The 13,059-nt window shown below is 52.0% G+C and overlaps 1 protein-coding gene across 2 annotated transcripts in view; it reads left to right on the top strand.

Moving 5' to 3' along the window:
• The window catches only part of PPARGC1B (PPARG coactivator 1 beta), a 120,583-nt gene that overhangs the window by 87,288 nt on the left and 20,236 nt on the right, over window positions 1-13,059 (top strand). For both annotated transcript variants that reach the window (XM_027545978.1, XM_027545977.1), the window contains 4 exons: window positions 4,535-4,750; window positions 8,688-8,804; window positions 10,688-11,816; window positions 12,731-12,767. In XM_027545978.1, coding sequence (XP_027401779.1) covers window positions 4,535-4,750; window positions 8,688-8,804; window positions 10,688-11,816; window positions 12,731-12,767 — 1,499 coding nt within the window. The remainder of the gene's footprint in view (window positions 1-4,534; window positions 4,751-8,687; window positions 8,805-10,687; window positions 11,817-12,730; window positions 12,768-13,059) is intronic.

The raw sequence follows: 13,059 nt of genomic DNA, 5'->3' as shown, positions 1-13,059 counted from the left end.
CTTCCTAAGGCAGGTGGTCAGTCACTTCCTCTCTGGGCTCCCATCCTGTGCATGCATGTGACCTTCAGAATTCAAGCTCCTTGAGGGCAAGCAGTATTTTGTTCCTCTGTGAGGCCCTTGCACATTGAATTGAAAAGACTCGGTCATAGGTGTTGAATGAAGAAACTGATTGCAATGTTTTCTTTCCTGCCAAGGACCAGACATGACCCATTCCAGAGTCCTTGATGGAATTCAGAGCCCAGAGGTTCTAATACGCCTCCGCCACTGACTGGGACAGAGTCCTCACTTGACCAGTGGCAGTCGTATAGGCATGCTGCCTTGAGTCAAAGCCATGTTCTCACAAGTCAGGTGGCACCATCGCTATGGAAACAGACCCGGAGAGTGGAGAACAGCTATCTTTACATAAAGAGCTGACAACTGCCCCCGGAGGCAGGGACAGTACCTTCTGTTTGTGTGCCCAGAATACTGGGGCCAGGGCCACCGTAGGCTAAACTTAGTAAACATTTTTGGAAGAGGCAGGCGTTTGGTTTTGTCACCATGTGCTGTGTGGCCTTGGGCTAGTAGCTCCTCCTTGTTGCGCCTCAGTTTCCCCAGGTGAGAAATGAGGAAAGAGCACGGATTAGATCAGCGGTCCTTAATCTGTTATAGGGAGAGAGCCACTGGGTCCTTTTAGCCTCTGTGGACCTACCCCCAGACAAAAGGAAGGGAAAGTGACTTCCTGGGTTTCCTGCACCCCCGTGAATGGGGGCAGTCTCTGAGTGTTCTTCTGGCCCTGGGAGCCTGAACTCTGTTCTGTTGTCTTTCCCTCAGGCCCCTCTAGGTGCTCAGAGTGAAGGTTCTCCCTCTGGTTTCTTGAAGGTTCCTTTTTCTCCAGTCTCAGAACGCTCAGGAAGATTGGGGGTGGGGACGAGCCTATTAATATCCCTTCCTCAGCTGATTAACTTTCCATTAATTTGCACTCCGTTTCTAAGCAGAGCTGGGAGAGCTGAGCTAATGGGCCTGGGAAGAGGAGAGGGGCGGCCTGGCTCCCTGTGATGTATTATCCTGGGGTGCTGATGGGACCATGCCGAGGGCAGGGCCGGACTCTCTTCCCTGACCCCACCTGGCTGTTCCGAGCTGGAACTGCTAAGGGAGGGCTGAGGACAGAGTGGGAAGGCCTTCTGTTAGTCATTTTGTAACCTGCTGGGGCTCCTTGGCGGTCTCTACCATCTGGTATTCATTTCAGCACCATGCCGAGTACCTAGTAAGTCCTTGACCATCCTCCCTACCTGCCTCCCAACTTGCTGTGTGATCTTGACAAGTCTCTCCTGGACCTTCATTCCCCCCACCCCAAAAAAGAATGGCAAATAGGCTTCCCTGTGAGTTCCAACCCAGATGATCCACAGTGTTGCCTGGAGGGTTGTGTTAAGAAAGGGCATGGAAGGAACAGTGGGTGGGGGCATGAGGGATGGGACCCACAAGCTGCATGTTTGACTTCCCTGGTCACTGTGTGACCCCCACAGGCCCTTCCAGCTCTGATACTTGTGATAATTCAGAATATCTCTGGGCCTTTTTCCTCTGGCTGTGAAAGCCTGACCCCTCCTTCCTTCCAGTGCTGATGACACTGAATGACTTGTGAATCACTTCCCTCTGGAATGGGTTCTTTGAGACTCTAATCTCCCCAGTGGTCAGAGTTCATTTTTGGTTCACTCATTCTTCCATTCATCAAATCTGCCTGGAGCCTCCCACGCCCCAGGCACTGAGCTAGGCCGAGAAACAATTCACAGAGCCCTTGTGTGGCTGCCTCCAGACCGGCCTCCCTAGTAACCCTTGGAGGGAAACTGACTGGGGACCAGGTCTTCCCCCAAAGCTTCAAGGCTTAGAAATGGGAAATGACTTACCCAAGGTCACCCTGTCAGTGGTAGAGTGCCCCCCAGTCAACCCCAAGAGTAGTCCTTGAGCCCCATGTCCAAGATCTTAACTCCCCATCAGGCTGGACTGATTGCTCTGGAAACACAGGTTTGGGGGTCCGGCCTGTGGATGGGGATTGGGGCTGCCCCTTGAGCTCTTTTGCATTCCTGAACTGGAATTCCTGGACCTGCCCTTGGACCTCCATCCTGGGGGCCCAGCTCAGGCTAACCTGAAACCTTCCTTTGACCTTTCTTTTATTCTTAGCTGTCTTGCAAAGTCACACCCACGTTTGTTCTCTTCTCCCCATGTCCCCCTTCGAATTACTCAGCTGCTGCTCTGGCTGCAAGGCCTGAAACAGATTTAGTACAGCCAAAAGGCCGTCACGGGATGTGTATTTCAGATGAACTTCCTGAAGAAAGGATAAACAGCCTGACCTGGGATGGGAAAGAGCGCTGGTTAAGACATCATGTGACAGACAGGCCTCCTGCCAGCACAAGCCCAGTAGCTGGGCTTTACTGAGTGAGACGCTCAGTGCCTCACCTGGAAGCAGGGTGATCTCCGTGCAGGGCTGGTGAGCTGGGAGTGTGCATGCAGACCCTCGTGTCAGAGATCTGAGACATCAGAGAAGGAAGCCTGTCAGTTCATCTGTGTGTGCTGTGCTCTGTGTCAGCTCTGCTTCTGCCCCGGATTTGCTGTGTGAATGAATTAAATGCACCCAGGACATGTTGGTCAACCTCCATGAGGCTCAGCTTTCTCAAATGCAAAATGGCAATTAGAATAGTACCCCACCCCCCTTTTTACGCTATCTAGGTTTTTCATAGCTTTTCTTCCAAGGAGCAAGCATCTTTTAATTTCATGGATGCAGTCACCATCTAATATGATAGTGGACTTTTTGCTGACAAAGTTCCATAGTCAAAGCTGTGGTTTTTCCAATAGTCATGTATGGATGTGTGAATCGGATCATAAAGAAGGCTGAGCACCAAAGACTTGATGCTTTTGAACTGTAGTGTTGGAGAAGATTCTTGAGAGCCTGTTGGACTGCAAGGAGATCAAACCAGTCCATCCTAAATGAAATCAATCCTGAATATTCACTGGAAAGACGTATGCTGAAGCTGAAGCTCCAATACTTTGGCCACGTGATGCGAAGAGTCGACTCCTTAGAAAAGACCGTGATGCTGGGAAAGATTGAGGGCAGGAGGAGAAGGAATCGACAGAGGATGAGATGATTGGATGGCATCACCGACTCGATGGACATGAGTTTGAACAAGCTCTGGGAGATGGTGAAGGACAGGGAAGCCTGGCGTGCTGCAGTCCATGGAGTCACAAAGGGTTGGAAATGACTGAGTGACTGAAGAACAACAACCCCACCCCCACAAGGGTTATTGTGGCGTTTACCTGAGGCAGTATTTACGAAGCCTTTCTATTTCTTTCATCAGCCAAACCCTTTGTCCCTGGTCTTGGCATTAGGTTTTCAGTCTGCCTGGAATCGTCTTTCCTCAGCTCTTTGCCTGGCTGGTACCTTCTCATCTTTCAAGCCTAAGTTTCAGTATTAGTTGCTCAGAGCAGCCTTCTTTGACTGCTGTAAATAGCCTATAAATCTTTACCGCATTCTTATTCTGCATCACAGCTTCCTTTTATTTTTTTTCCCAGGCTTTCTCACTCTCTGAAATGATCTAGTTTTGTTTCCTTGTTTAACTCTTTTCTCCACCGGAGGGTAAACTCCGTGAGCTACCAGTCTGTACCACCAGTCTCCAGTCATCGCCAAGCACATAGTAGTATGTATGTGTTAGGAGAAGGAAGAGCGGGGAGGGGAGGGGAGGAACTGCCCCCGCCACAGCCATCGTCATCGCCCTCACCCCCCACCGCTGTTATCGTCACCTTCACTGTCACTGTCATGCTTATGGCAGGAGTCATAGTGGCAGTGGTAACAGTGGTGGTGATGGGAGTGGTAGTAAGGAGTGCTTGTTATGTGCCGGGCCCTGTGTTCAAGCATCTTACATATATTTACTTAGTCCTTGACAATAGCCTTATGAAGTAGGTCCTGTTGTTACAGTTGGTAAATGTGAGATCTGGGATCCACCCCAGCTCCAGATCCCAAGCTCCTAGCCACCACACTAACCGCCCTGCCCATCCATGAGTGAATGAGGCTGTGGGCCCTGGGAGCCCACAGGGGCATGGCAGCTGTTGTCCTGTTGCTCTGCTCGTCACTGTCACGGTCGAACCTTGAAGCTTCCAGTCTTTCCACCAGCTGTCTGGGCCCCAGGGTCAGAGAGGCTGACCTGAGGCTGCCAGTGGCATAGACCAGCCTCAGTACTCTGTCCAGGAGTTTGGACACAGGAGGCTGTGGTATGAAGTGACTGTCCTTGGAGGAAGGGATGGGTGTCCCCTGATTAGCATGTGACCCTAAGCCAAGGCCCTTCCTGTTACCACCTGCTACCTGCTCGAAAATCTCTGATTCTTAGAGTCCATAGCGCATTTCTTTGGCATCTGCTTCCTAAGAAACTGGGAAGATCTGAGCAGGTTTGGCGGGAGGATGATGGCGGTGGTGGTGCAGCTGCAGGTACAGAGCAGATTTCTATCCAAAGTCGCTGAGCCCAAGGCATTGGCTAACCGTGTCGCCTCTCTGCCTCTCTGCTCGCTGCAGATAATCGACAGTGAGAATGAGGCCCTCCTGGCAGCACTCACCAAAACCCTGGATGACATGCCTGAAGATGTTGTGAGTCTGGCTGCCTTTCCAGCCCTGGATGATGGAGACACACCCTCCTGTGCTTCTGCATCACCCATCCCCTCCTCTGCGCCCCCCAGCCCCTCTCTGGAGGGGCCCCCTGCCTCGGCCCCTGAGGTGGATGAGCTCTCGCTGGTGAGAATCTGTTTCCAACTGAAGTGATGGTGGTGGCCTGAGATGTGGTGTGTGGTTGTAGGGGTGGTGGGTGCAGGGAAACCAGCTCTAGGTCCTGCAGGGATCTCTGTGCATCACTGGCAAGGGTTCAGGGCACACAGCCTGGACTGGTGGTGGGCAGCCTCCCTGGGCTTAACCTGCGACTCTGTAGGCCCTTTGGGATTTCATGGATTTACCCTAAGTGTGCGTTAAACCTTGAAATTAAATGCAAATATTTTCCACAGACCCTTGGTGGTTCAGACAGTAAAGAATCTGCCTGCAATATGGGAGGCCTGGGTTTCATCCCTAGGTTGAGACGATCCCCTGGAGAAAGGAAGGGAATGGAAGGGAATGGAAGTATTCTTGCCTGGAGAATCCCCATAGACAGAGGAGCCTGGCGGGCTACAGCCCATGGCGTTGCAAAGAGTTGGACATGATTGAACGGCTGACTTTCACTTTCACTTTTTCACACATATACACACAGTGAAAAATGCAAGCAGGAAGTATGGAGAGTTAAAAGCAAAACCTCCTTACCCATCTCATAATGGCTTTTTCTTTCCCCAGATGTAACCATGGTTACTGATCTGTTGTGTGACTTTCCTCTTCTACTTTTTTTTTTAACGACAAAAAGGAGCCTCCATTACACACAGCCTAAACCTTGCTTTTCTCAGTGAATTGTGTGGCATGGAAACTTTAAGATGAACAGAGGTAGCTCTGTTTTATCCTTTTTGTCAGCTGCATAGTGTTCCCTCATAAGAAGGTACCATAACTTCTTTAACTAATCCTCTGGTTGGAGGATATGTGCATTGTTTCAACTCTTTTATTGTTCCATTACTTTAGACTGTGTCCTTCACCAGGAGGAAGTGGATCCATTCCTAGAAAACAAATTCCTGGGTCTTAATGTATGTGGTTTTTCAGTTTAGACAAGTACTTCTAGCCTGACCTCCAAAGGGGTTGGACCGGTTCATACTCTAACCAGCAAAAGTTAAATGCTACCTGAATCCACGTGGAATGTGGAAACGTACACATGGCATTGCAGGTTTCTGGGGAGAAGGTCTCAGCCTTTTCAGATTCCAAAGGGATTTCAGAAGTTGCCAAAAGCAGTTGCTCTTGTCGCAGGCTAAAGGTGCCAGAACCCCAGATGTACTGGCTTGTGAAGTCCAGCTCATCTGTCTGGGGCTCCTTACCTCATCACTGGCACTCCTAGGGCTGGTGAGACTTAGCTGGAAAGTCAGGGCCTATTGGAGGTGGCAGGGATCTTCGGTTGTGGAGAGTTAGAGCTGGACAGGCCCTTGGTGATCATAAAGTGCACCTCTGGGGAAACTGAGGCCCAGGGAGGTGAGGGCCTCTCCCAGGATCACACAAGTTGACGTGCCAGCAAGGGCTAGAACCCAGGTCTTCTGATTCCTAGTCCAGGACTGCTTTCCCTCTCTCCTGCTGACTTCATGTTCCCCAAAGCAGTGTGGAACATTTAATAAGCACCTGTGCGTGCCAGACTCTAGAGTGTGTTCAGTCCCATGTTATGCTCCTGCTGATGAGGGTCGAGCGTCCTTTCTGATTAGAATCAGACCTCTTGGGTTTGAATCTCAGCCCCACCAGTGAATGCTCTTGTGCCTCTCTCTGACTCAGCTTCCTGGTCTGTAAGGTGGGGTTAATAGTAGTGCTTATCTCAAAGGCGGTTGGGAGGAGTACAGCAGATAATGTAAAGCACTTAGAACAGTGCTTGGTACAAAGAAATGGCTCAATAAATGCTATCTAAGTGATAGTCACAACCGTCAGCCATGGTGTTAGTAGTAGTAGTAGTAGTGGAAAAGTGAAAAGTGAAAGTGAAAGGCACTTGGTCATGCCCGACTCTTTTCTACCCCGTGGATTATACAGTCCATGGAATTTTCTAGGCCAGAACACTGGAGTGGGTGACTGTTCCCTTCTCCAGGAGATCTTCCGAATCCAGGGATCGAACCCAGGTCTCCTGCACTTAAGGCAGGTTCTTTACCAGCTGAGCCACCAGGGAAGCCCAGTATTAGTAGTAGTAATACTTTGTGTGTGTGAGCACGTGTGTGCTCAGTCACTCAGTCACGTCTGACTCTTTTTGACCCCATGGACTATATAGCCCACCAGGCACCTCTGTCCATGGAATTTTCCAGGCAGGAATACTGGAGTGAGTTGCCATTTCCTTCTCCAGGGGATCATCCCGACCCACGGATCAAACCTACATCTCTTGCGTCTTCTGCATGCCAGGTGGATTCTTTCCTACTGCACCACCTGGGGAGCCCAGTAGTAATGGTTGTGGTAGTAACAAGAGGAATTCTGAATAGGACTCTGCAGAGGAGCCACACCTGAGTAGGGAGGTAGAGAGCGACCCCTGCTGGTCGCCAGTTGGTTGTTCCCTCTCACGCCTTGCTGTACTTCTGTTTCAGGCACTATGCTAGGCACACAGGACACTTGCCGTCTAGACTCCCCACATTCCAACATAGTTCTAGAAAGGCCCTGAGAATTTATACAAATTCTTAACCTGGAGTCATGGGTCCCAGAGAGTCCACGTGCAGAACCCATGGACCTCTGCATACGTGTGTGTTTTCTGAGGCTAGCAGCTTCTCTCGTATTCTTACAGGGACCCCTGAATCAAAAAAGACCCAATTATTTAGTCTTCCTGCTCCTGTTTTACACACACACATGCACACGCACATCCATGCACACTCACAACCTTGGAGAAAGCAAGGCCAGGAGGAGAAAAGGACTCACCCAAGGTCTCACAGTGAGTTGGGTTGAACTGGGTTAGAACCAGGTCCCTTGCTCTGGTATGACCATCTTTTCCTGTCCATGTCAGAGAATCACAGACATGCACATGCTGGTTTGGGGTCTCGGTAGGGTCGTGTGGCTCCTCTAGCTCCTAGGGCAGTGGGAGTGGCCTTTTCTGTGGTTCCCGGGCCCTTGGCAATCCCACTGGGGGGTCATGTCTCCTGAGGAAACACTCAGTGCTAAAACAAAAACCTCTCAGCTTCCTGACTTGTTCTCAGCTTTGGCTGTGGTAGGATCACCGGCGAAACCCCCAGGTGCGCTCAGCTCCCTGCTTTGTTGGCTGGAATACACTGAGCACCTTTCCTCTGGGTGTAGAAGTGTGAAAAGCTTATCAACTTTTATAGAAAAATTATAAAAGCCAGACAAGCATCAGCTTAGGATGCTTCCACTCGTGTGAAAACAGCTGGCTTGGTTGGAGGTGATGTGTACATATATGCATTCTTGTGTTGTGTATGTATATATTTCTGAGTCCCACCTCAGGAAAGGGTCACAAGAAGGTGGTTAATAGCAGTTGTCTCTGGGACCTTGGACAGGAGGGAGACTAGCTTCCCGTTGTCTACCCGTCAGTATTTGTGGTATGTGTATTTTTTACCATTTCCAAGTATTACTTGTTAAGGTAAAGAATCAATTTTCTAAACAATATGATTAAACAAAAAGAACAGAGGAAAATCAGCTAAAATCCTACACCAAAGAAACACTGTGGGACCTCACCATCCAGACCGTGTATGTGTGCATGTGTGTACTACAAGTGTGTGTAGAGAGTCCCAATCAAGTATGTGCATCATATTTCAGTGGTAGCGTGGGTAGACATCACCCGAGATCTGTCTGGGTTTCTGAAGATCATAGATATTTCTCTTGGGTTATTCACTCTGAAAAGGACTTAACATTTTACTGGGATACTTGTGTCTGTTTGGCATTGCTACACAACCTGCTTTCTGTACTTAGTGTATCCTAGGCCATTGAGTGCCCTCCCTGTGGTCTTCCACGCTCCCACGATGATGGGGTCAGAGTGTGGTCATCCTGGGGGTCTGGCTCCAGGCCGAGCTTCTCCCTAAGCTGTGCTTCCCTGTGTCTCTGGCTGTAGCTCAGCCCTGGCTTCTCCCATCTGCTCCTCCTGCAGCTGCAGAAACTCCTTCTTGCCACGTCCTACCCAACCTCGGCCTCCGATAGCCAGAAGGAAGGGACCGCATGGCGCCAGGCAGGCCTCAGGTCCAGAAATCAGCGGCCTTGTGTCAAGGTATGTCTACACATGCCCCCAAACCCACCCAGGACTCCTCTAGGAGGGTCTCTGGGCAGGGGGTGCACCCTTCCACTCTTGTTAGAGGCCGTCAAGTTCAATACATTCATAGTTCACTCTTTGCTCCTCACACAACCCTTGTTGCTGATGTGCTGGACACTACTTGAAACCTAGGCTGGTCCGGGGTTCTAGATAGAGCCCTGGACTTTTTCATGTACAGTTGACCTTGAACTACATGGGTCTGAACTGCACAGGGCCACTTCTACGTGGATTTTTGTCAGTAGTAAATATTACAGTACTGCAGGATCTGAGTTCATTGAATCCATAGATGCAGAGGAACCGTGGGTACTGAGGACCGACTATATCAGTCACGTGAATTTTCCACTGTGTAGAACCCCTGTCTGGTTCAAGAGTGAACTGTAGGGACTTCTCTGGTGGTCCAATGGCTAAGAGTCCACGCTCCCAATGCAGGGGGCCCAGATTCAATCTGGTCAAGGAACTAGATGCCACATGCCTCAACTAAAACCCAGCTCAGCCAAATAAATAAATATTAAAAAAAAAAAAAAAAAGCCAACTCAACCTCAGTGTTCCAGGCAGTCTTAGATGTTGAGTTACAGCTGGGACAAGGAGGCTGTGGCCTGCCCTCAGGAAGCTTATTCTAATGAGGTGACAGAACCCAGCATAATATCTTTGTTGGTACCATGGAGACCACAAGGAGGAGTTTGAATTTCTCCTGGGGGTGGAGCGCATCAGAGAGCTGAAAGCACCATCGTGAACACCCAGGAGGGAAGCAAATCCTTTTCCCTCTTTGGGCTCCATCTTCTGAGACCTCCAAGGAGGGGTTTCCAAGGTGACTTCCCAGTGTTCCTGTTACTCAGAGCCTGCACTCAGCCCTTCCTCTTGTTCCTAGACACTGTTGCAGTGTCAGGCAGACTCAGGAGGGCATCTTTCTCAGATCGTAGCTCAGTGTAGGAGCCTGTCCCCTCCTGGTCTCCCCGAAGGTGGGGGAGGGGGGGACCCTCTCCCTGTGCTCCCTCCCTACTTGCCCTGGCTGGCCTCCCCAAAGAGACGGCCATCCCTCACGTCAAAGAGGCGGCAGCTAAGCCCCTCTGTGAGCCAGCCTGCCCTCTGGGAGGTTCAGAAGCATTGCCGGGGGAGGGGGCATGAGAGACAGCAGGACAGCTGGCCTGGGCTCAGCAGAGAGACGGTTGCTCTGGGGGTGGAGCCCCTGTGTAGAAGAGTGAAGGCAGAGAAGTCTGGAGAGGGCAGTTGGCTGGGGCCACGTTGCAGAGCACCCCTGGCCAGGGGCTTCCCCTTTACTACACGGGCACTGGAAAGCTACTGAATTTTTTTTTTTTTTCCTTTTAAAGAGGTTTATGAAGGTGCCGTTTACATACCATAAAAGGCACCTGTTTTAAAAGTATGATTCAGTGATTTTTAATAAACTTACAGAGTTGTGCAGCCATGACCATAATCCAGTTTTAGAACATTTCCATCCTCCCAGGAAGATCCCCAGTGTCTCTATTTACAGTCAGTCCCTGTTCCCACGCCCAGCCCCAAGCAGCCACTAATGTACTTCTTGGCGCTCTCACCGAGGGCTCCGCGCAGGGGAGCAGGGTAGTCAGAACAGGGCTTTGGCGGTAAACCTGGAAAGGGCGGGATCCATAGCTGGGGTCCCTGTTAGGAGGCTGGCCGTTCCTTCATCCTCATCCCCTGAGTGCTGCCAAGTGCCGGGTTCTGTGCTGGAAGCCGGGGATGGAGCAATGAAACCCAGCATGATCATCCTGGAGAGACAGGCTGGGCCTGGCCAATGGTGCAGCTGTGGGCAGCGGGGAGAAGCCGTGCGGGTCTCCCTCCTCACTGTGGCCTCTTTCCCTCTCCAGATGGACGGCCCCCAAGACAGGAAGGCCCCCACGCCGCACCCTCAGAGCCGGAGCTGCACGGAGCTACACAAGCACCTCACCTCGGCACCATCCTGCCCCCGGGCTAAAGCTCTGTCCCCGGATAGAGCCCTGCAGCCACCACCATCCTTGAGTCCCCGGCTCCCCACCAAGGAGGATGAGGAGGCGGGCGAGGACTGCCCAAGCCCCCAGCTGGCTCCAGCCTCCCCCGGGGACTCACCAGCGCTGGGCAGGACAGACCCCAGCGCCCAGGTTTCCCAGGAGGACATGCAGGCCATGGTGCAACTCATCCGCTACATGCACACCTACTGCCTCCCACAGAGGAAGCTGCCCACACAGGCACCAGAGCCAGCTCCCCAGCCCAGCAGCAGCCCCGCCAAGCAGGTCCGACCCCGGCCTCGGTCCCAGCACCCTTCCAAAGCCGCCTGGACCGAGTTCTCCATCCTGAGGGAACTTCTGGCTCAAGATGTCCTCTGCGATGTCAGCAAACCCTACCGCCTGGCCACACCTGTCTACGCCTCCCTCACGCCCCGGCCCCGGCCCAAGGACAGCCAGGCCTCCGCCGGCCACCCGGGCCTCGTGGAGGAGGTGAGGGTCTCACCTTCATCCAAGAGTTCAGGGCCCAGACCCAGCCTGCGCCCGCTGAGGCTGCAGGTGAAAGGGCACGTCAGCAGGTCGGCCAGGCTGCAGCCGGAGGAGGAAGAGGAGGAAGAAGAGGAGGAGGAAGAAGAAGAAAAAGAGGAAGAGGACGAGGAGGAATGGGGCCGGAAAAGGCCAGGGCGCGGCCTGCCGTGGACCAAGCTGGGGAGGAAGCCGGAGAGCTCTGTGTGCCCCGTGCGGCGTTCCAGGAGACTGAACCCCGAGCTCGGCCCCTGGCTGACGTTCACCGATGAGCCCATGGTCCCTGCAGAGCCCCAGGGGCCTCTGCCCTCGCGCTTGGCCCCCGAAGCCTATGATGTGGAGGGGGAGCCTGGCAGCCCCACTGATGAGGACAGTGGCCAAGACCAGCTGCTCCTGCGGGGACCCCAGATCCCGGCTCTGGAGAGCCCCTGTGAGAGCGGGTGTGGGGATACAGATGAGGACCCCAGTTGCCTGCGGCTCTCTTCCAGAGGTAGTCGGAGTCGGTGGTCCGAGAGAGGGGGCGGGGCTGAGGTGTGGCAGACCCCACTGCACTGGAGCCAGGAGCTCCAGGTTGGGCGAACCCCTCTCCCTCTCTGGCTCTCAACTTTCCTTCCTGTATAATGGGCTTAGCTGGGCAGACCTTCAGGAGTTACCTGAGCATCTCTGAGTTTCTCATCATGCATGGGCCAGGCGTCCTTAATGAACAAGGAGCAAGATGCCGCGTTCTTGGGGCTTGTGTATCAGTGGGGGAGACAGGCAATCATAAAGTGAGCAAGAAAGGAAAGTATTTACAAATTGTGATAAGTCCTCTAAAGAAGACTTCCTGGGTAACAATGTGATGGACGGTGTGAGTCTCTAAATTCAGCTCCACAATGAGGTTGAATTTTAAATGGTAGCAAGAGTGGGGATAATAATACAGCAGTCATCTATTTTATACTTGCTCTGCCAGGCTTGGTCTATGATTTAATACAGATTATCCCCATTGATCCTCATAGGAAACCTATGTGGTGGGTGCTGTTGTAATTCCTGTTTTAAGACATGGAATAAAGGCACAGAGGTGTCTAATGGTTAGTCAGCTAGTTAGTCCTGCATCTCTTGGGGCTGAGGCCACAGATGCTGGCCTTGGAAGCTGGAATGCTTCACCATACGCGCTATACTGATTGGCCATAAGGGGTCGCCCTAGTACCCATCAACGCTGCCAAAGCAGTAGCCCTGCCAGCTGTAAATGTCTGCTGAGTCTGGGGGAATGAAGGTTTTGAGCTGTTCCTGCTTGTCCCTAAAAATGGCAGAGGCTTTTGGGTCACATGCCTGCTGTGCTTGGTACCAATGCAGTTCAGAGGGAAACATCCTCTCTAGCAATGCCGTGTTGAAGAATCTTATTTTTCTCTTTTGTCTTCTTTTCAGACTCTCCCAGGTGCCTCATGCTGGCCTTGTCGCAAAGGTAGATTTCTGGGAATTGTTGACTTATTATTCCGTGAGACCTTATCTGGTTGGGTGTAGGGTGGCTCATTGGCCCCTGAGCCTGATCCTGTCCCCACACACCCCTGCCCTCATTACCATGTGGGGTTCTCAGGAGCTGGGTTTCCTTGGTAGGCAGTTTGGTTTTAGAAGCTGATCTCTGCAGGCCTAGGAGATGGAGAATTTCATGGGGAAAAGCTGACAGTGCTGTGGCTTTGGGCAAGTGTCTGCTCTCTGGGCCTCAGCTGTTCCGTGGTAAATAAGGAGGTTGACAA

This window comes from Bos indicus x Bos taurus, chromosome 7, assembly GCF_003369695.1.
Source record: "Bos indicus x Bos taurus breed Angus x Brahman F1 hybrid chromosome 7, Bos_hybrid_MaternalHap_v2.0, whole genome shotgun sequence".
Taxonomy (NCBI): Eukaryota; Metazoa; Chordata; class Mammalia; order Artiodactyla; family Bovidae; genus Bos; species Bos indicus x Bos taurus.
This window is presented reverse-complemented; position numbering and strand designations above follow the sequence as displayed.